General features: G+C 53.7%; 1 protein-coding gene across 4 annotated transcripts in view; it reads right to left on the reverse strand.

The window, feature by feature from the left end:
• Nucleotides 1–2,950: 2,950 nt before the first annotated feature.
• LOC116945646 (synaptotagmin-10-like) overlaps nucleotides 2,951–23,845 on the reverse strand; it is a 67,042-nt gene continuing 46,147 nt past the window's right edge. Inside the window, exons 4-10 of one of the 4 annotated variants that reach the window (XM_032960170.2) lie at nucleotides 23,484–23,709; nucleotides 22,516–23,107; nucleotides 20,038–20,158; nucleotides 15,202–15,373; nucleotides 13,884–14,013; nucleotides 11,970–12,024; nucleotides 2,951–10,710 (exon numbers count right to left, since the gene is read on the reverse strand). In XM_032960170.2, coding sequence (XP_032816061.2) covers nucleotides 10,685–10,710; nucleotides 11,970–12,024; nucleotides 13,884–14,013; nucleotides 15,202–15,373; nucleotides 20,038–20,158; nucleotides 22,516–23,107; nucleotides 23,484–23,709 — 1,322 coding nt within the window. In that variant the 3' untranslated portion in view covers nucleotides 2,951–10,684. Of the gene's footprint in view, nucleotides 10,711–11,791; nucleotides 12,025–13,883; nucleotides 14,014–15,201; nucleotides 15,374–20,037; nucleotides 20,159–22,515; nucleotides 23,108–23,483; nucleotides 23,710–23,845 lie in introns of those variants that run through there. The other 3 variants (XM_032960171.2, XM_032960169.2, XM_032960168.2) reach the window with 3 other exon arrangements.

Consider the following 23,845-nt stretch of genomic DNA (forward strand, 5'->3'; position numbering starts at 1 on the left):
GCCTGCGTACACGGACAGCCTGTACACACGGACAGCCTGTATACACAGACAGCCTGTATACACGGACAGCCTGTACACACGGACAGCCTGCGTACACGGACAGCCTGTACACACGGACAGCCTGTATACACGGACAGCCTGTGTACACGGACAGCCTGTGTACACGGACAGCCTGTGTACACGGACAGCCTGCGTACACGGACAGCCTATATACACGGGCAGCCTGTACACACGGGCAGCCTGTATACACGGACAGCCTGCGTACACGGATAGCCTGCATACACGGACAGCCTGTATACACGGACAGCCTGTATACACGGACAGCCTGTATACACGGACAGCCTGCGTACACGGACAGCCTGCGTACACGGACAGCCTATATACACGGACAGCCTGTACACACGGACAGCCTGTATACACGGACAGCCTGTACACACGGACAGCCTGTGTACACGGATAGCCTGTATACACGGACAGCCTGTACACACGGACAGCCTGTATACACGGACAGCCTGTATACACGGACAGCCTGTGTACACGGACAGCCTGTGTACACGGACAGCCTGTATACACGGACAGCCTGTACACACGGACAGCCTGTGTACACGGACAGCCTGTACACACAGACAGCCTGCGTACACGGACAGCCTGTATACACGGACAGCCTGTATACACGGACAGCCTGTGTACACGGACAGCCTGTATACACGAGCAGCCTGTAGTTTCACAATCTATTTGGTCGCCTCCGCTCGCCAGCGACAACATCTGGCGGCTCTCTAACACCCCCGAAACCAAAAAAATACTCCGCACATTCTATTAATAAACACAGTGTAGCCTTAAAAGATAATATATAATCAACGACGTTTCGGGCAATGGGCCTTCTTCAGAGCACATAAAAGAAGAAGGACCCATTGCCCAAAATGTCACCTCTTGTGTGATTTTTGTCCTTTTAAGGGCCAAGCCGTGTTGAGTGTGTTCTGTAGTGCTAATGCTGCTACTGCCAAAGCAGTAGCAGCATTAGCAGCAGCAGCAGCGCCACCACCAAATGAGTTCGAACACATTCACGCGTTTTAATCTATGCGATCGCTCTCACTGGTGAGCGAGGCTGGAAGTCTGCATGTCGCGCGCGGTGGAGGTGGCGGTGGGGGGTGTGAGCGACGCAGATTCGGCAGCTCGCAAGAGGTCAAACCGCGGGGTCACGGACGCTGAGCGACACAATTCAGCCAAGTGCCTCGGCGTGGCATATACAAAAAAAATTAAAAACCCGGAATTTTAAGGAGGCCTCGGGGTCTTGAGCACGACCCGCGTTTGACGGCTCTCAAAGAGCGCTTCCACGTGAAGCCGGGGATCTCGCTCGCCAAGTTGCTCCAGGGTAACCGAGGCGCCGCTGAGCTCACGCGGAAGACCGACGACCTCCCCCTTCCTCCCCCTCCCTTCCCCTCGCCAACCCCCTCGCCTCCCCTCCGGTTTGGCGCCGAGTGGCCTTGCTTGCGCGCACATTTCAGGAAGTGCCAAAGCGGCCGCGACCTTACCGAGAGAGCTGACCACGGCACGAAAGTGAAGAAGCGACGCGCGTAGCGAGAGTGCCGCTTACACGGTGCCCATCACGGTAGCCCGCCTCTCATGCAGCGTGACCACTTGTGGTGTGGTGGGCCCACTTGTGGTGTGGTTGGGCACACTTGTGGTGTGGTGGGCACACTTGTGGTGTGGTGGGCACACTTGTGGTGTGGTGGGCACGCCGAGACGCACTCTACGCGGCTACCGTGGAATCACGCTGCAGGAATTCGCTCATTTGACTCCTAACATCGAATTAAAAGTGCTCCGGGTTTTTTTTTGCTTTTTAATAATTCACGTGTGTGAGAGACAGAGTTAATTAAAACACATCTGCACCTCACACGCCCGGCGAGCAATATCCTCTTCTGCGCTTTATTTCCCATAATTCATCATCATCATCACCGTATTCGGCATCGTCGTCTGTGGACCTTCCATCGGCCCGTTCGCGACGACGGGACCACGACATTCATTCCTCCCTCCCACGAGCCAGTCGGTGTCACCGCTTCGCTCAGCCGCTGCCGCCCTTTCTCGATCTTCCCACCGCCGCATCTGGCACCTATCTCTGGGCGACTCTCCGTGCTCGCCGCTTCTCCCGCGTGGACAACCCCCCCCCCTCGCCCCCGGGGGTGGGGGGGGGGGGGTACAGCCCGACCGGCTTGCTCGAGTCACCGTGTCCGAAACCCACGAAACCGCCATGCAGCGGTTAGCACGCTGTGCTGCGAAGCCGGCGACCCAGGTTCGATTCCCGCTCACGGGCAACACCGGTGCCGATTATTAGAACCGGTCCTGGGCCTGCCCTAGGACGACTCAGCCTCCAATGAGTGCCCGGTGCGGTGTGTAAACATCGACACTGGGGAGACAAAGGCGGTCGGTCGCGGTACTGGCCACCCAACCTCTCGTGTGCCGTACCGGCCTACATAGGTGCTCGCTAACAGCAGTTGCCCCTCCAATCTATCAAGGCTATACGGGGGATCTTTGTGTTTGGGTTCTACTCGCACCACACAGTACACGGCAGGTGCCATATAACCCAGAGAAAGCCTGCGTGTTCAACTAACACACATCCGATGAGCACGGTTGGCTACGTACGATGCGAAAGAAGTTCAACATGCACGCGTACACACACGGACATCGGAGAGGGTTCGATGTGCGCAGGGCACGCGCGCGAAGCCACAAGCGCCACCGAGACCCTTGACCCTGTCAACAGTGACGGGGTCCAGCGATGTCCAGCAGCGCCCCACTGACCCACGGTAAGGACACAAATCACGCGTTCTGCGACGCTTTGATTTGGAGAGAAACACACAATGTGTACACATCAATCCCGTCGTGTGCGTGTCAAGCTATTACCCCCACACCCCTCGTCGCCCCCCCCCCTTGCCCCCAGTCGCCCCTCCCCCTTAACCCGCACCAAGTGTTACAAAAAGCACCCCCACACACTTCTTGGCGTACAACATTGGCCAGATTGTCTCACATTGCAGGACTCAGGATTTACACACTCACACACGTGTGTACAGATAAGCTCACAGAGTGTACACACACACGCGTGTGTACAGATAAGCTCACACAGTGTGCACACTCACACACACACATCCACACGTGTGTACAGGTAAGTTCACATAGTGTGCACACTCACACACGCCTGCAACCGCGCGCACGCATGTGTACACACACACGTGTACACGTGTGCGTGTACACACACACGTGTACACGCACGCTCATAGAGACGCACACATGCTCATACACGCGCACGCACAAATCTAGAATATTCAAGGGAAAACTCTACTATTCATGTGTATACACCACGATATCACGTGCGTGTGCCAGTGTGTGTTAGGAGAGCTGTCGTGTTGTGATTAGAGCGCTGCGACACGAGTTTGATTCCCGCTCACGGCCTACATCTAGTGACGATTATCTGAACCGGTTCTGGGACTCCCCTATGTCGACTCAAATGAGCACCTGGTGTGATGTGTTATCATCACCACTGGGGAGACAAAGGCGGTCGGGCGTGGAGCTGGCCATCCACCCTCTCGTGTGCCATGCCGGCCTTCATAGGTGCTCGCGAACAACTTTCATCACACGTCTGTTCAAGGCTATTCAGGGGATCTTATCTTTGCCTTTGTGTTAGGAGTGGCACACGAACTGAACAATGGGAAGGAGACATCGTCTGATAATTACTTTTGCTACTTTCCTTCTCCATAATGGTGATAATCACGATATTGTGTTCCGTAATAAACATGATTTAGCGTTGAACTTTTTAGGACCCATATCGAACAAAGAGAGGGGGGTCCTTGCCGGCAAACATCTGGCAACTCGCACCGGAATAGTTTTCAGCAAGCCTGACCTTGCTGATGAAACACTGAGCGTCAAAAAACGTGTCCAGACTACTTCATCATCACCAATGCATGCTGCGTAAATTCACTCCAAGGAAGCCGTGTGGCTGACGGGATGTGTAGAGAGACGGATACGTGCAGGAGGCAAACTCATGTGCTACATCCTGTCACAACTCATGGCCAACGTTTCCATCTTATAATATATACTTTGTATGTAATATTTTCTCTTACGTAAAATTGTTGTGAACTTAATGGGGAGCAGGTTGAACACGAAATCATTTATGTACAAACGAACGGGCGTGGAAAAATCCAGATGAGTCGATACATCTACGCGTCCGTCACACACGCCCGCGCGCGTGTGTGTGTAAACAGGTTTTGCGTGGGTTTCTTGTATTTGTTCCCCTAATATATATCGTGTATATATGTTTTCGTATAAAGACACGAGGATACGTGTTTGCGAGCGCATATCAAAGTAAACATTTGGTCACGCCAACCAGACCCCCCCCCCACCCCACATCAAACTAAAATATTGTCGAGGTTTCGCGGACGTCCGCATAGCGCTGAGTCGACGCACCGATCGCAAGGCGCGCCCGACGTTCAACGCCCCCCCCCACCACCCCGTTGCGATCGGTCACAGCTCATGGCTTGGTAATTTCCTGCTCAGCGACACCGAGCACTCGAAGACACAATCCCACCCCCGCCCCAAACAACGAATATCGTGGCTCTTATTTCGTTATTGGCAATAATAATACAACCACTCAACGCGTCCGTCACGAATTACACTCTGGCTACCTGTAATAAAGTGCTGTGTGTGTGGAGGCAGCAGCCAGGGTTGGTGGGTCACCCCGCAGATGGTTGCGAAACTCCCTCCCCGTGGGGCGTCGAGGGGGTGCCATACCCCCTGGCTCGCCAGAAGAAGGCGGCACGGCAAAGTGTGGACTAATCGCCATCTGTTTCCATCTGTACGGGGATGAACGTGTGGATGTTCTCCGGGTGCTCCGGTTTCCTCGCACTGCGTTCGTACCGACGGCAGTCGGATGGCTCGAGCCTTGTCCCGAGACTCCTAAAAACGGTCCCCACAATAATCGTAGGGACGACGACGATGAGAAGGAACCAGCTTGGGAAGAAACGCGCGCTTTGCATCTGTACGTTGATTGTATGCCTCTACCATCCCTTGGTTCTGTGCAAAAAAAAAAATGATGGGGAACGAGAAAATGCCAGACCTTACTCCCACCACAGGCGACCTGCCGATCAGATGGACCCAGCGTGGCGGCTGTACCCATTGCTGCTGCTGGGTGAACGGAGATGCCGGCGGAGTGCGATTTAAAGACACTCGCACCATCGTTTTCTACCGTGAGCTTGACGATTGGCCAGAGGGAGGGCCCATTTAATGCCTTGCACCAGAGTCCATGTCAATCACGTTACCCCACTGGGTTGAACCTATGGGTGGTGGGGGGCTGTGGGGTGGGGGGATTTGGAGGGGGGCACATCGCGAGGAGCAGACGGAGCCAGCAGCTGCAGCCGGAATTTGAGTGCGGGCTCGCGAGGCTGAGACGCCGATATAAATGTTCCCAGAGTCAAATTTGCACGCACGGAACGATACCAATTAGCGTCGCTGCGATGCGCTGCCACCGCCACCACCACAACCAGAGGCACACCCAGGGGAGGGGGGGGGCAATATGTAAATTTGGTCGCCCCTGCTCCCCCCTTACCTCCTCAAGAACGTCCATGGACGTAAAACGCGCACTGCTGAATTCCATCTGGAACAGTCCAGTCTGTGATGCTGTTGCGACGATCACTTTGGCCACGCCAAAATCCATCTCGCCTTATTCTGGTCTTCAAACCGCTCGCAAAGAATGTGGAATTTCCACCGATGGCTCGGCAGGGCTGTAAACAAGAGACGAGCACCGGGGCCTCGATGGTAACTTGAGTCGGGAATCACTGCGCACTTTGATCGGTTCATACGATCACAGCAATGTGCAATGATGTAGAGGATCATTGTCGAGTGATTGGTATCTTGTAGCTCTAACGGCAGTGCCTTAAGGCGATACAACCGACCCCGAGCCAGCCTAGCGGCGTTCCTCGAAACATCGAGTGAGAAATACTCCCTCGCCGTCTGTCACGGCTTGGGGGAGTTGGCGTGGTGATCTTCTCGAATGTGTTGACGTGTCTCTGGCTTCTCCTGTTTCCTCCGCAGGTGCTGCAACGATCATAGGTGAGAAGTCATGGCCAAACATCCCCAAGGTGTCACTTCACCAAACAACGCTGACCAGAGTACGGTCAATGCTATGATGAAGGTTCATTGCCCGAAACTTCGCCTATTGTATGTTTTTTTCTTTATTTCCAGGCCACACACATCGGTATTGACGAACGTGTTGAGTTTGTCGTTGTTTGTTCTTGTGCCAACGCAGCAGCAGCAGGCAATTTGTTGAACATAACACTCGTGTCGTTGAAAACCAATGTGAAGGGCGAGGCGGAGGGAATGTGCGAGCTGACAGTAACAGCTGGGGAGAGAGAAGCTGTAGGCGTGACCTACAGATGCGACATCTGCATCACGCGCGCTCGACGGAAAAGTGCGAGCGACAACCAGGGACTTAATTTCAGCTTGGAGCTGCCCGGAGCTGAGCTCCTGAAAATACCGTGTGTGTGTGTGTGTTTGGCGACCCGGGTTCGATTCCCCCTCACGGCCAACACCAGTGACGATTATCTGAACCGGTCCTGGGCCTCCCCTAGGTCGACTCAGCCTCAAATGAGTACCTGGAGCGGTGGATAAAAACATTGGCACTAGGGAAACAAAGGCGGTTGGGCGTGGTGCTGGCCACCCACCCCCTCGTGTACCGTTCCGGCCTTCATAGGTGCTCGCTAACAGCACTTGCCCCTACAGTCTGTTAAGGCTATACGGGGGATCTTTGTCTTTGTTTGCGGTGTGTGTCTTCAACGACAGCTTGGGCAGGTCGAACAAATCCTCCACCCCCAGCATGCTCCCCGAATAAAACACTGTCCCAGGGAAATACTGTACCGTGACGATATCTTTGCCGTCTTCATAAACGTGCGAGTGCGTGTGTATGCTTGTGAAACGTGGACCCCCTTTGATGGAACATCTGCGCCGGTTATAAACATTCAGGCTAGCATGCCTACGATCCATCCTGGGTTTAACCAGGCTGGATTGTGTGAGGAGCTCACAAATCCTTGAAAGATCTGGATACATTTCCGTCAATGAGCTCTTCCGGCAGGCAAGGCTGCGTTGGCTCGGTGATGTATCCCGCATGCACAGCCACCGCATGCCCAAGCAGCTTTTGTTTGGCCGCATAGAGGAGGCTAAACAAACGGGCACGACACGGGCTGGAGAAGAGATGGACTGATGCGCTACTTGAGGAAGTGGAGCTGAGTGGACTTGCCAACGACTGGTACCAGCGGTGTCAAGATCGACCTCTATAGATGAGGCTCATGAAGGACGCTGCTGGGCAGTTGGAGGCAATCGCCCTTCAGCAACAACAGAGAGCAGAGGAGCGACGCTCACAACAACGAGCGGAGCGCCGGGTGGATAAAATGCAGCAAGTTGGCACAGTAGAGGGTACAGCTGGTGCATTTACCGGTCATCTCAGTCAGCCAACCCATGGCACCTGGTTCTGTCAGCAAGCCCTCACACTTCACGTGGCCTCAAAGTGCACCTGGCCTGGCACAGGCGCCGTGGTGACGTCACCGTCACTTCGTGGCGAATGACGGTTATGTGTATCCGTGTGTAAATGCCATCAGTAAGCGATTATCTGAACCGGTCCTGGGTCTCCCCTAGGTCGACTCAGCCCTTCAATGACTGCGTGGGTGCACCGTGTAAACATCGTTCCTGAGGGAGACAAAGGCGTCGGGCCCGAGCGTGGTGATCCCGGCCACGACCGCACAACAACACAACCGCCTCCATTCGCCATGCCGGCCGTCATCAAGTACTAGAAGTGATGGGCGGCTGGGATTTGTCGCCTTGTGTTTTTCCATTGTCTAACTAGTGGCACCCCCCCGCTCCCCCGCAAGTTATTCCTATCGTCACGGGTATATAGAGTCCGTGGCTTTGGCTCAGCGTTGGCACAGCGTTGTCACCCGATGTCGGTTCTAACGCGCGTGGCACATTTTGGCGGAGCGCTTATTTACACAGCTCGGGGTGTTCCCACGAAGCAAAGGGGGCGAATTAAACAAGAGCTCGTCATCGTGATCGTCGTCATCGTCGCCATCGTGATCGTCGCCATCGTGATCGTCACCATCGTGATCGTCATCATCGTGATCGTCGTCATCGTGATCGTCATCATCGTGATCGTCGTCATCGTGATCATCGTCATCGTGATCGTCGTCATCATGATCGTGACCATCGTGATCGTCGCCGTCGTGATCGTCGCCGTAGTGATCGTCGTCATCGTGACCATCGTGATGATCGTCGCGGTAGCTACAGCTACGGTACAAGCGTCGCTGGCAGATCGAGTCGATATTGGGAGAGAGTTGTAAGAGGGTCGGGTAAATCCACAAAAATAAGAGGGTCGGGTAAATCCACAAAATGAAAGTATAATTTACACAATGTATAAGAAATAGCAGGGGTTTTGATACGTGTGTGTCAATGTGTACGTTCACGTGTGCCTATATTCACGCGTGTGTGCATATTTCTGTGTTCGTGTGCGTCCACGTGTGTTTGGGGGGGGTGTTTTCAACTGTGTGTGTGTGTGGTGTTCCAGCATGCTGGCATGTTCATCTATTCGGGCATGTATGCGTGTTCACGGTTGTATTCACGTGTGTCTATGCATATGTGTGTGTGTGTACTTAGGATAATGTTTGCGTGTTAATTTATGCATATCGTCTTGTATCGACGCGTGACCATGTCTGTGTGTTCATGTGTGTTCCTGCTTTTCCGCACTAAGCTTCAGGTCTTCTTGGCCACGGTCATTCCCTCCCTTCTCTACGCTTGCGAAACGTGGACCCCCTTAATGGAACATCTTCGCCGGTTAGATACATTTAGGCTAGCCTGCCTACGATCCATCCTGGGTTTGACCAGGCTGGATTGTGTGAGGAGCTCACAAATCTTTGAAAGATCTGGGCAAGGTCCCATCGGTGAGCTCCTCCGGCAGGCAAGGCTGCGTTGGCTGGGTCATGTAGCCCGCATGCCCAGCCACCGCATGCCGAAACAGCTTTTGTTCGGCCGGATCGAGGGGGCTAAACAGGCGCGGCACGGGCTAGAGAAGAGATGGAGTGATGTGGTACAGGAGGACGTGAAGCTGAGTGGACTTGCCGAAGACTGGTATTAGCGGTGTCAAGATCGGCCTCTGTGGAGCAGACTCGTGAAGGACGCTACTGGGCATTTGGAGGCAGTCGCCCTCCAACAACAACGGAGGGCGGAGGAGCGACGCTCACGAGCGGAGCGCCGGGTGGCTAAAGCACAGCAGGTTGGCACAGTAGGGGGCACAGGTGGTGCATCAGCCAGTCATTTCAGTCATCTTAGTCAGTCGACCCGTGGCACTTGGGTCTGCCCCGTGACCTCCTGCCCGCGGGCGTTCGACACTCCACGTGGCCTCAAGGTGCACATGGCCTGGCACAAGCGTCGTGGTGACGTCACCGCCACTTAGTGGCGAATGGCGGTTGTTGTTGTTCCTGCTTATGTCCCTATTTGTTCGAGTACTTGATTTGTTTTACTGCGTGTGTCCATACATGCGTACTCATGTATGTGTGTCTGTGTTCACCTGCATTCCTGTGTTTGCGCATGTGTGTGTGTGTACGCGTCGATCAATCTGTGCATATCTTCGTGTTTGCGCCCTCATGTGTGATGTGTGCATGTGTCTTTGTTTGCGAGTGCGTTCATGTCTACGTTCATGTGTTCACACCGCACCGGTCCGTGTATGCGTAGATCGCGCGTGTGTTCACGCGTATGACATCTGTTCGCGCGAGTTACTCGGCGTGGCTTCGTGATGCACGTGCGCGGCCGGCTTTGATGTTGAAAACGTGTCAATATCTCCTGACTGGCACAAGAGCGCTGCTAATTGCCAGAGCTGGCAGGGAGTACAGGCAGAGGGCATTCTCATGGGATTGGGGTCAGTGTACCCAGTTAGGGTCAATCGAAGGCTTTGATTGAGATCTCACTTAGTCCTGGAACATATCTATTATATATACAGCGAGAGCGAGAGCTCTGATCTCGTATGTAAGTGACATCCTAAACACCGTGATTCTCAACACCCGAGCCCGACGACAAGCGGGTGGTAATGCCTTCCCCAGCAAGAGGATTTTTGGCAGGATATCAGTGACCGTCAGTGTTTGTCTGTGTGTGGCTGGGCGGTATGTGGCAGGGCGGTGTGTGGCTAGCAGTGTGTGGCTAGAGGTGTGTGGCTAGCGGTAGTGTAGCGTTGCGAGCCCAGAGTCCCGAGTTCGATTCCCAGCTCACGGCCAACACCAGTTGACGGTTATCTGAACCGGTCCCTGGCCTCTCGTAGCCTCGAATGAGTACCTGGTGCTGTGTGTAAACATCTCCATTAGGGAGACAAAGGCGGTCGGGCCCGGAGCTTACCACCCACCACCCTCCAGCACGTGCCGGCCTTCATAGGTGCTCGCTAAGAGCACTTGCCCCAACATAGTCTGTGAAGGCTATACGGGAGATTTTTGTCTTTGCGGGTGTGAGTACAGGCAGAAGCATGCGCGTGGCACCGTGCGCACCGCACGTGAGGCTCCACGTGTGTCCGTGCGTAAAAAGTGAGTGTGCGTGCGGATGCGTGTAGTTGTTCTGTTGTTGTTGTTGTGTTGCTGTTGTTGCTTAAGGAGAAGAGCAGGAGCCCTGGCTCTCAAAGCTGGCTGCACGCCCTGCCCACTGTGCCACGAGGGAAGGGGGCACAGCGAGTGGCAGAGGAACGCACAAGCAGTGTCACCCAGCAGTGACACACGCACCAACACGTACACACGCACACACACGTGGACGAACACAGACGCGCACGCAGTGACACACATACATACACGCACACACACATAGATGCATAAACACGCACATATACGCGCACACACACACACACAGTCCGATAATACAATGAAAGTAAACGCCATGGGGTACCACAAGTAATGGATAGTGACCCGCCCATTAAGCATCCCGAAAAATGCATGAGATCGACACACACGTGCACGTGAATATGCACGTAGGGAGAGAGACACACACATACACACGCAGACAGGCACGTCACAGAGCCGTCATACACACGCGCATTTACACGCAGATACATGTACACAGATACTGACACGCATGTATGACAGCGCGCACACACACGCACATACAAAAGATACAAAGACACGCAGATATTCACACACGCACGCACACAGGCACAAACATGGATGTATGTGTACGCACACATGCAACATATGCGCACGCACATATACAATAACACACAGTTGGAAGTACACAAACACACACATGCAAACGTGCTTAAAAATAAACGCAGACAACATGAACAGGGACACACACACGTGACACACAAATGCAAATACACAAACACGCACACACCCACAAAGACATGCACACACACATGCACACATGCACACGTACACACACACATGCACACGTACACACACACATGCACACGTACACACACACATGCACACGTACACACACACGTACACACGTACACGCATACACACACATGCACACGTACACACACACACACGCACGCAATGAAATTAAAAGGGCGAGGTACAATGGGGATGAGAGCGATGCGATGCGGATGAGCGATGGAACGGGACCCGGCGCGTCGTCAGTCGGTTGGGCAAATCGAGAGAGAGAATGAGTGAGATGAAAGATAATAAATCATAGAGGAGGGAGGGGAGGGAGGGGACACAGAGACAGGTGTTAATACTCCACACAGGACGAGCATCACTTGTCCCTGGCTTAAGACGATGAACAACAATTGCTTTTTGTCTCTCTTTATAAAAAAATAAATATATACGCGAAATACACTTTGTATTAAAAACTGTTGCGTTGTTATTATTAAAACAGAGGGAGAGAGGAAAGTCACACCGAAACCAAAACTGTCTGCTGCAGGGGAAAGGTTTATATTGACAGTAGCGTATTATCGGAATACACACCAATATTTGAGCCAAAGTCTTTCAAAATATCCCAGTGGCAGAACCGACTTGCACACTGAAACATTAGAAGCACAGCGAGAGATATGATTGGCACCTGCACGCGAATCTACGTTGACATGCGAACAAACCTCAAAGAATAGTCACTCACTGCTGCTCGCTGTTGTTTCATGTTTTTCGAACTTGTTTGTGTGTTTGGGGTCATTCGTGTGGTTGATGTGCGCGCACGTGTGTGTGTGTCTTTGTCTTTGTGTCTGTGTGTCGATGTCAATGAGTACCTGGTGCGGTGTGTAAAAATCGCCACTGGACAGACAAAGGCGGTCGGGCGTGTTGCTGGCCATTAACAACATTCATAGGTGCTCGCTAACAGGACTTGCCCCAACAGTCTGTTAAGGCTACACGGGGGATCTTTGTATTTATCTGTGTCTGCACTGGTTAGTACAGACGTCGACGGTAGTGCACAGGTTCGCGCGCTGCGCTACGAACCTGGAGACCCCAGTTCGATTTCCGCTCACGGCCAGCACCAGTGCCGATTATCGGAACAGGGCCTGGTCCTCCTCTAGGTCGACTCAGTCTCAAATGAGTACCTGGTGCGGTGTGTAGTAAACATCGCTATTGTGGAGACAAAGGCGGTCGGGCGTGGTGCTGGCCACCCACCTCTCTCTAGTGAGTGCCGGCCTTCATAGGTGTTCGCTGACAGCTAACAACCACCACAGTCTGTCAAGGCTACATGGGGGGTATCTGTCTTTGTAGGAGGTGCCATTAAACCATCAGGTCCCACCAGTCCCCCCTCCCAACCACACTCCACTGGCTGCAAGGGAATGGTGTTAAACGATAAGTCTGCATACAGCAACGAACGCCCTCTCTCGCCGAATTGATTCGTGAATCGTGAGCTCGATAATTCAACGTGAAATCGATTAATTGGGCATATATTTCGCATCCAGCGTGCATGTCTATTGGTACACGTGTACACGCACGTGCGTACACGTGCGTGTGCATGTGCATACACGTGTGAGCGCGTACAGACGTATATGTGTGTTCATACACGTGCGTACTCGAGTACACGTGTCAGCATGTACAAGTACACGTGCGTGCGCGTGCACAAGTCATCGAATGAATGAGTGCGTCACTTTGTTTCTGTGTCACGTGAGCGCCGACTGCGAAGCCAGACGTCACAGCGGCGAGAATCTAAACGGTGCCGGCTCTGCGTGCGATGGCCTCGCGGCTGACCCTGCGTCCGACCCACCTCAGCACTGGGCCGCACTCTGTGTGACACGTCAGCTGATGCGCTTGAGATTATTATTATTATTATTGTTGTTCACAGTATTGACAAAGCTGATTAAAAAAATAAAAACCCCCACCACCACTTTCCGATTCGTCCCATTTAGAATCGTCCCATTTAGAGGCACCGCGAGGAACGGGCCACGGCGGTGCGACCCGCCGCGCCATTCGCGGGCACGGCGTGTTTGTGTTGCCATGCACGCCGATCGACCAATGGCTGTTGGTAACAAAACTAACAAGCGGGGACAATGTCTCTGTCACGTCTCCGTCTCTCCACGAGTAATTCCTCCCGCATTGCCTCAGCCGCGCGGCCTTTTGGGTGCGCGTAATTTCAAGAGTATTGGTTCAATAAAAGCAACACCCCCGAACCGGTTTTGAAGCACACCGTCTCATCATCATCAGCAGCAGCAGCAGCAATCAGGCTCGCTCGAATCAATGCTGGCGAACTGCCTGATCATGACCCCGAGTGTGTGCGCGTACACGTGTGATTGTATGTGTGTACACCTGCATTGGAACACGTGCGCGAGTGTGAACACGTGCGCGAGTGTGTGTGTGTGTGTACGCGTGCATTGGTACACGTGCGCCCGTGTGAACACGTGCGCGAGTGTGCCTGCGTGCGTGTGCGTGTGTCCTGACCTCCTGCAGCAGGTGCCAGTGGGCGATGGGTTTGCGCGGGTAGGCCAGCATCTCGTTCCAATGGTCCCTGCCGAGTCCCTGGGAGTCGTTACCGACGCGACACACGCCGATCACCTCGTTGTGTCCCACGCTAATGGCACGCGTGGGAAGGGGGTGAAGTGTGGGGGGTGGGGGTGGGGGGCACGATCAGTCCACACGACGGGTCCACAAAACAATCCCCACCGCAAGTGAACTTTAAACACGGGACTTCGACGATCCAGTTACCACTACGAACCGCTCCTACAACACCGGCACCTGGACAGCACTCGTGCCAGTGCGGGTGGTGAGCTGTGGTTGTGGTTGTGATCGGTCTAAAGTGAAAAGCACAACCTGCCAGGAGCCGTCTGGCGCTGCAGGAAATTCATTATCTAACGTCGATTTACAATGTGTACAATATGGCCCATTTCCCAAGCGACACAGTTAGGGTTAGTGTTTTTTTTTTGGCACCGATTTCCATTCAATTCATTGCTGTGCATTACTTAACATTCGTTTGATTGGACTTTGGTCAATTCGGTGACCCGAGTGACGCTCGCGAACGAGACTCATCCTGGTCACTCGCGGTCTCAGCTGGTGACACAAAATCAACTTGAACGGTCTCTCACACCCGACTCGTGTACACCAGCAACTCGTGTCTCACCCAGGACCTCGTGTCACACCCTGGACCTCGTGTCCCACCCTGGACCACGTGTCCCACCCTGGACCACGTGTCCCAACCTGGACCTCGTGTCCCACCCTGGACCACGTGTCCCACCCTGGACCTCGTGTCCCACCCAGGGACTCGTGTCCCACCCTGGACCACGTGTCCCACCCTGGACCACGTGTCCCACCCTGGACCACGTGTCCCACCCAGGGACTCGTGTCCCACCCTGGACCACGTGTCCCACCCTGGACCACGTGTCCCACCCTGGACCACGTGTCCCACCCAGGCCCACGTGTCCCACCCTGGACCTCGCGTCCCAACATCTCGGCTCTTCAGCAGAAGCCCAGCAGCTAATCCAGGGGTCGACAACCACAACAACAGGAGCGGAAATTTCGTTTCAAATTCGGTCAAACAAAACAACAACAAAAAACACCGAACATTTAAAAAGCCACAATGCACTGCGGTGGTGAATTACGAGACGGTGGTCCTCAATAAATGGCGTCACGAAGCCAGTCCTCAAGGAGTCGCTCGCGGCTCCAGAGCCGCAGGTTGCCGACCCCCCCACCCCCACCCCCCCGAGCTGAACCAAGCCGCCTCTGCGTCCCATCACCTCGGCGGTGACACGAACCCAGAGCTCACCGGTCGTAGTCGACCACGGCGATGAGGAGGCACACTTGGTCGACGCTCTCGGGCGGAACGTCGAACACGATGGCCTCGTTGTACACCGGGTTCAGCGTGCTCTTCTTGGTGGACGTCTTGCGCTTCTTCAGCCTCCGCCCGTCGCACATCAGCGACACCTTCACGTACGGGTCTGAGCGGCGGCAGCGGAGATCGTGAGAGAGCAACCAAGGTGGTGGTGGCGGTGGTGGGGGTGGTGGTGGTGGTGGCGGCGGTGGTGGCGGTGGTGGTGGTGGTGGCGGTGGCGGTGTTTGTGGTGGCCGTTGTGATGGTGGTGCTGGCACAGTGCTTTTGGTAGGATTGCACTGTGGTGGTGGTGGTGGTCACTGTGGTGGTGGTGGTCACTGTGGTGGTGGTAGTGGTCACTGTGGTGGTGGTAGTGGTCACTGTGGTGGAGGTAGTGGTCACTGTGGTGGTGGTGGTAGTGGTCACTGTGGTGGTGGTGGTGGTGGTCACTGTGGTGGTGGTGGTGGTGGTAGTGGTCACTGTGGTGGTGGTGGTGGTAGTGGTCACTGTGGTGGTGGTAGTGGTCACTGTGGTGGTGGTGGTCACTGTGGTGGTGGTGGTGGTGGTCACTGTGGTGGTGGTGGTAGTGGTCACTGTGGTGGTGGTGGTAGTGGTCACTGTGGTGGTGGTAGTGGTCACTGTGGTGGTGGTGGTAGTGGTCACTGTGGTGGTGGTGGTGGTGGTAGTGGTCACTGTGGTGGTGGTGGTGGTGGTAGTGGTCACTGTGGTGGTGGTAGTGGTCACTGTGGTGGTGGTGGTAGTGGTCACTGTGGTGGTGGTGGTGGTACTGGTCACTGTGGTGGTGGTGGTAGTGGTCACTGTGGTGGTGGTGGTGGTGGTGGTAGTGGTCACTGTGGTGGTGGTGGTACTGGTCACTGTGGTGGTACTGGTCACTGTGGTGGTGGTGGTGGTGGTAGTGGTCACTGTGGTGGTGGTGGTACTGTTCACTGTGGTGGTGGTGGTACTGGTCACTGTGGTGGTGGAGGTAGTGCTCACTGTGGTGGTGGTGGTAGTGGTCACTGTGGTGGTGGTATTGGTCACTGTGGTGGTGGTAGTGGTCACTGTGGTGGTGGTGGTGGTGGTAGTGGTCACTGTGGTGGTGGTGGTCACTGTGGTGGTGGTGGTGGTAGTGGTCACTGTGGTGGTGGTGGTGGTGGTAGTGGTCACTGTGGTGGTGGTAGTGGTCACTGTGGTGGTGGTCACTGTGGTGGTGGTGGTGGTCACTGTGGTGGTGGTGGTGGTGGTAGTGATCACTGTGGTGGTGGTGGTAGTGGTCACTGTGGTGGTGGTAGTGGTCACTGTGGTGGTGGTGGTAGTGGTCACTGTGGTGGTGGTGGTGGTGGTAGTGGTCACTGTGGTGGTGGTGGTGGTGGTAGTGGTCACTGTGGTGGTGGTAGTGGTCACTGTGGTGGTGGTGGTAGTGGTCACTGTGGTGGTGGTGGTGGTGGTACTGGTCACTGTGGTGGTGGTGGTAGTGGTCACTGTGGTGGTGGTGGTGGTAGTGGTCACTGTGGTGGTGGTGGTGGTACTGGTCACTGTGGTGGTACTGGTCACTGTGGTGGTGGTGGTGGTAGTGGTCACTGTGGTGGTGGTGGTACTGTTCACTGTGGTGGTGGTGGTACTGGTCACTGTGGTGGTGGAGGTAGTGGTCACTGTGGTGGTGGTGGTAGTGGTCACTGTGGTGGTGGTATTGGTCACTGTGGTGGTGGTAGTGGTCACTGTGGTGGTGGTGGTGGTGGTAGTGGTCACTGTGGTGGTGGTGGTCACTGTGGTGGTGGTGGTAGTGGTCACTGTGGTGGTGGTGGTGGTTGTGGTGGTGGTAGCGGTCACTGTGGTGGTGGTGGTAGTGGTCACTGTGGTGGTGGTAGTGGTCACTGTGGTGGTGGTGGTAGTGGTCACTGTGGTGGTGGTGGTGGTAGTGGCCACTGTGGTGGTGGTGGTAGTGGTCACTGTGGTGGTGGTGGTGGTGGTAGTGGTCACTGTGGTGGTGGTAGTGGTCACTGTGGTGGTGGTAGTGGTCACTGTGGTGGTGGTGGTAGTGGTCACTGTGGTGGTGGTGGTAGTGGTCACTGTGGTGGTGGTGGTGGTAGTGGTCACTGTGATGGTGGTGGTGGTAGTGGTCACTGTGGTGGTGGTGGTAGTGGTCACTGTGGTGGTGGTGGTGGTTGTGGTGGTGGTAGTGGTCACTGTGGTGGTGGTAGTGGTCACTGTGGTAGTGGTGGTGGTAGTGGTCACTGGTGTAGCGGTTACCGCGCTGCGCTGCACGAAAACCGCGACCCGAGTTCGATTTCCCACTCACGGACGGCCACCAACACCCGTGGCGAATATCAACACCGGTTCTGGGTCTCCACTAGGTTGACTCAGCCTTAATTGTTTACCTGGTGCAGTGTGTAAATATCAGCACCGGGTAGACTAAGGTGGCCGGGCGTAGTGCTGGCCACCCACCCCTTCATGTTACATACCGACCTTCATAGGTGTTCACGAACAGCTCTTGCCCCAACAGTCTGTTAAGGCAATACGTGGGATATGTTTTCTTGGTATTGGTGATGTCAGTGGTGGTGGTTGCTGGTGAATGCTTTTGGTAACAGTAGTGATAGAGATAGGAGTGACTGTGGTGATGGAGGTGGTAATGGCAGTCATTTTAGTGGTGGTGGTGTGGTGACAGTGGTGGTAGTCATGGCAGATCTTGGGATAGTGGTTCCAGTGGTAATGGTGGTTGTCACTGCATTGGTGACGGTTATCATGATGGTAGTGGTTCTGGTGGTGGTGATGGTGATGATGCTGGTAGTGAGCGGTGCTGCTGGTGCCGATGTTGGTGGTGGCCGTGATGTCAGCGCTGGTGGCGATGCCAGCGATTGCGGTGGTGCCGGTGACCATGGTGCTGATGGCGTTGACGTCGCTCTATCGTAGCTGTGGCCATCGCGTGACTGCAGTCAACGTGACGTCGATGACGATAGCCAGGGCGGTATCGGCGGCGGTGACGGTGACAAGGTGGTGCGTCGCGGAATTGTGCGCGATGCCAATCATTCCGCTAGCGGCCGACCTCCGCGACCCTCCTCCCCGCGCTCTTTGGACAAGGACGCTGACCGATAAATATTAAATTGGCGACGTGAATTACTTTTCTTCCTGCAAGGAAGGACATTTGACCGAGCCGCAAATGGTTTTCATTGTGAGCAGCGAGCCGCAGCGCGTGGAGGGAGTGGGGGAGCGAGCGAGTGGGAGAGCAAGCGAGCGTGCGTCCCCCACACACCGCCCCCCCCCCCCCCGAGAATAATTGTTGATACACGTGGGTGAAGGAGCCAGAGAGATAGAACGCCCCTATTGGTAGGAGGAGAGAAATTAAAAATAAACCCCGCACGCTAATAGTCCGGCGTGTGTGTGCGTTCGTGGGCCTGCGCCCAGCGATGTGGCGTGTGCAGCGACGCGCGGCGGGAACGCGACGTGTCAATCGTAATGAGCCACGCATGTGACGGACTGCACGGGCACAACGCCTCGCGTAGCGCGCGCTGCATCGACAAGTTGGGTAATTCATGAACACACCGCCCGTAGTGCGAACGCTTCACGCGTAGTACTAATGCAACACGCATAACCCGAATAAACCACATGTAGCCCTTTACAGACCACCTCTAGCCCGAATACACAACCCATAGGAGATCTATGATATCTACTTCCAGAGGCCATTCCCAATGGACCACTCTACGAGGCCCCCCTAATGAGCAGCTATCTCTGTCTTGTGACAGTGCATCCATAGCCGGGGATTATTATCAGACGGGTCTCTCCGGGTCGGCAACTCAGAAGAGATTTCTGCACCCGGCACACCACGTGCAGTGTACCTCTCGCTATGGCTGCAGCTACCGCTAGCCGGCACTAGCCGCGTGCCAGCTACCGCTAGGCACGTGCCGGCTACTCCGGGTCACCCCTCCTCTCCTCCCCTCAGCCACCCGGAAGACTGTCAGTGAGGGTTTAAGTTCTGCCTGGAGCACACTTTTAATGGAATTTGAGGACATTTATTGCATGCGAGTTCATAACGCCTTTCTTTGCTGGGCAAAAGTTTTCAATAAATACAATAATTAACCTGATATGAGTTTTTACAATTTGTGTCTACGATCAGACACTAACCACTAATCCAAACATTTGTATTTTTCCGCCAAAAACTAATTGTCATCGACTTTATTCAACTTCTTATATTTAAAGACGAACCCATCGGAAACTGCTTCATTTAAAGATTCGGGTTTTATGAGAAAGAACAAACATGAATGTATGTAGTACTCTATAAGGGGAGTTCTTAGCTTTTACCGTTTTCAAATGATTCAGATCATCAAGTGTGTATTTTTATCGTTGAAAACCGCTTGAATCCGAAATATATCAAAGACAATAAAAGATAGCACCAATTGTTCTCGCTTTAATTGCATTTTCTGTTTAAATCTCTATAAAAAAAAGGCAATGTTATATTTTGAACGGTTTCTGAATGACACCAGGCACAAACATGTTTATAGGGCACTGAAAATCGAGATTTGGGGGCCTTCAAATGAAAAATCTCAGATTTTCAGATTTCTCCTGTTGTTTGTGTCCTAAAAGCTACCTATGTACCAAATTTCCGCTTTCTACCTTGTGCGGAAGTACCTTGAAGGTTTTTGAAACATACAGATCAAGGTCTTATAGAGATATATTTTTTACAAATACATACGTATATATATTTAGATTCCATTGGGAACTCCAACAGCGAGCAGCGGACCACCACCTTGTGGCAAAAAGAGCATTCCCACGGGCAGACGCTGCGTGGGAACTCACCAGAGGCCCCCGTGATGTCCATGGCTTTGAGGTTGCGAGCCTTGATGACGGTGAGCGTGAGGCGCCCGGCGGTGGGGAGGTAGCAGAGCGAGAACATCAACTCCCCCAGGTCATCCTTCTCCTAGTACCACACACGGGCACACAGACACAAAGATCCCCCGCCGCGTAGCCTTCAATGGACTGTTGGGGCAAGCGTGGACAGCGAGCAGCAGCAGCAGCTGTGAAGGCCGGCACAGCGCACGAGGCGGTTGGTGGCAAATTCTCGCCCGCACGGCCGGCCGCCTTTGTCTCCACAGTGCTCATGTATACACACCGTACCAGGTACTCATTTTAAGGCCGATTTGACCTATGAGATGTCCAGGACCGGTTCAGATTATCCGTTATTGAGGTCGCCTGTGAGCAGGAATCGAACTGAGGCCGCCGGCTCCCTCTACGCACAGGGCACCACGGTGGCGAGATAGTAACTACCTCGCCTGATACACAGGAGGTTGTGGGTTCGATCCCGACTCTGACGCCTGTATATTTGGAGTTTGCATGCTCTCCCTGTGGTTCCGTGGATTTTTCTCCGGGTCCTCCAGTTTTCCGCTCCACATTTATAAACATGTGTTTAGAGTATATATTCTTAGCTCTTTTGGTAAAGTCACGTTGAAGGGAAACAATAAAATAATAAAATATATATAAAACAATACAAATTCTCACGACGTTTCGACCATAACACAAACGGTCGTCATCAGGTGTGTCGGTTTGCATTAACTTATTTATTTTTAAACGGTGTATTTATTTATAAAAAAACGTCAGCGCCATGCGCAGCGATTTGACAGTTTATTTAGAAGGACTAGTCCATCAATGTTCTGAAAAGAGGAGGGGGGAGACGAAAAATTCATGTATGGTGTCTGAAAGCCACTGTAAGCGTGAACAATCAATTAAGACCTGAAATGGTTAATCAAATCTTTCCAATGATTGCTAAGCCAGAATCCATCTTCTCGGTTGAAATTGTCTCTGTGCTTGTATATGTGGATAGCCTCATGAACGAATCTCTCATGGTAGCCAGATGGCTTACAAAGAACCTTTGTCATGGAAAAGTCAATGTCATGTGAGCCTACTGAATTATAACAATGATCTGCCACGGCCGAGGTGTTGGTCCTACCGTGTTTAAGGTCTGCTTTGTGTTCACGAATGCAGTCCGAGACATGGCGTTTGGTTTCTCCAATGTAACTACTACCACAGAGGCAACTTAAACCAAACGCCATGTCTCGGACCGCATTCGTGAACACAAAGCAGACCTTAAACACGGTAGGACCAACACCTCGGCCGTGGCAGATCATTGTTATAATTCAGTAGGCTCACATGACATTGACTTTTCCAAGACAGAGGTTCTTTGTAAGCCATCTGGCTACCATGAGAGATTCGTTCATGAGGCTATCCACATATACAGGCACAGAGACAATTTCAACCGAGAAGATGGATTCTGGCTTAGCAATCATTGGAAAGATTTGATTAACCATTTCAGGTCTTAATTGATTGTTCACGCTTACAGTGGCTTTCAGACAGCATACATTAATTTTTCGTCCTCCCCCTCCTCTTTTCAGAACAAAGATGGACTAGTCCTTCTAAATAAACTGCCAAATCACTGCGCGTGGCGCTGACGTTTTTTTTATAAATAAATAAATACACCATATAGGAATAGGTTTTACCCTTTTAACTGGCACAAAAACTGACACCTTTATTCAAGGCATCATGTTTGCAATAACCACAACACAAGCAGTCAAAATGCAATCTTTTTTGTTTGCATTTTGACTGCTTGTGTTGTGGTTATTGCAAACGTGATGCCTTGAATAAAGGTGTCAGTTTTTGTGCCAGTTAAAAGGGTAAAACCTATTCCTATATCTTGTTTCTGGCAAAGGAGGTCTCATAAAATAAATACACCGTTTAAAAATAAATAAATGCAAACCGACACACCTGATGACGACCGTTTGTGTTATGGTCGAAACGTCGTGAGAATTTTTATTGTTTTATATGTATTTTATTATTTTATTGTTTCCCTTCAACGTGACTTTACCGAAAGAGCTAAGAATATTAATTACTGCAGTCACGAAAGCTTTAAATCAAAATGTGTTTAGAGTATTTGGGGCTGTTATACATTTCTATATGGTAAACCACCTCGTTGAGCTCTCATTTGTGGCCAAGTCGCTGAAAAAAGAGCTATATAGCTCAGTGGGCCTTACATCGTAAAATACAAAGTTTAGTTTAAAAAGTAAAAAAAGAATTAGTTTAGATTAGACACACGAACAGACACACACATTAGCGACACGTCACCCCCTCGCCGCAGAAAGAAATCCCACTCAACCCCCTCTCCACCATCACCAAAACCACCACCACTCGTCCTCCGTTCAACTCCACTACAAATTCAGCGAGCGAGTGAGCGAGCGTCCTCCATCACCACCTCCTCGGCCGCGTGCGCAGCCGCGGGCCTCCTACCGATGCGACGCACTCAATGTCTCTCCAGAGCGAGGTCTCTCGCGACAGGTCCGACTCCTCGAACAAGTTGTCCACCACCACCTGGCCGATGGTGTCATGGCGCGAGAAGCGGTCGAAGTCGTAGACACTGAAGTGCAGGCGCCGCGCGGGCAGCTCCGCGTACGGCACGAAGAACTGGAAGGTCTCTTCGAACACGGGGTTGAGCGTCTTGCGGTGCACCTTGGTCTGGTACTTGCGCTTGCGATCGGGCAGCAGGTAGATCTTCACGTAGGGGTCCGACGTGCCCGAGAAGTCCTTGGCGGGCAGCTCGGCGGCACGGCACACCCTCACGAGCAGCTGCTCCATCTCGTAGTCGTAGTGCAGCGCGAAGTTCAGCTTGCCCGCCAGCGTTCGCCCGTCGTTGGCGGCCGTCGTCCCGCAGCCTCCGTCGGCGTCGTCGCCCTCGACGGAGCGCTGCTTGTACAGCTCGGGCTTGATGCGCCCGATGTCGAGGGGGGACGGCCGCCGCGTCGCCGGGCTCGGCGGGGTGCCCATCACTTCCAGATGGGACAGGTTGAGCTGCCGTGGCAGCTGCCGCCGGAACGACGTGTGGCTGTGGGGAGACAGCGGGAGAGAGAGGGAGAGAGAGAGTGAGAAGGAGAGTGAACCTCACCTTGACATGCTTGGCCTCCGCGACATTGTTCTCTCTGTGACCGGGCACGGTGGCTCACTGGGAGGAGCACGTGGGCTCTATGGCCTGGTGTGGTGGCTCACTGGGAGGAGCACGTGGGCTCGGTGGCCTGGTGTGGTGGCTCACTGGGAGGAGCACGTGGGCTCTGTGGCCTGGTGTGGTGGCTCACTGGGAGGAGCACGTGGGCTCTGTGGCCTGGTGTGGTGGCTCACCGGGAGGAGCACGTGGGCTCAGTGGCCTGGTGTGGTGGCTCACCGGGAGGAGGACGTGGGCTCTGTGGCCTGGTGTGGTGGCTCACCGGGAGGAGGACGTGGGCTCGGTGACCTGGCGCTGGATGCGGGCGCTGTCAGAGCGACTGTCGGCGCCGTGTCCGGCACGCTGCACGTCCGCGGGGATGTCGGGCGACGTGTGGCTGATCTTGATTGCCTGCTGCTCACCAATGCGCGTCACGGTTCCGCCACTGCCGCCACTACCGCTGAGGATCTCCACCCGCTTGTTCCGCGCCGAGGGCTGCTCGCCTGCACCTTGGTGATGGTGGTGAGTGGTAGTGGTGGTAGGTGGTGATTCGTAGTGATGGTGTCGGTAGGGGTATATATGGTGGTGGTGGTGATGGTCGTGATGGTGGTGGTAGATGGTGAGTGGTAGTGATCGTTGTGGTGA

The sequence above is a fragment of the Petromyzon marinus genome, chromosome 24 (genome assembly GCF_048934315.1).
Source record: "Petromyzon marinus isolate PM22_M1 ecotype Great Lakes invasive population chromosome 24, UKy_Petmar_22M1.pri1.0, whole genome shotgun sequence".
Taxonomy (NCBI): Eukaryota; Metazoa; Chordata; class Hyperoartia; order Petromyzontiformes; family Petromyzontidae; genus Petromyzon; species Petromyzon marinus.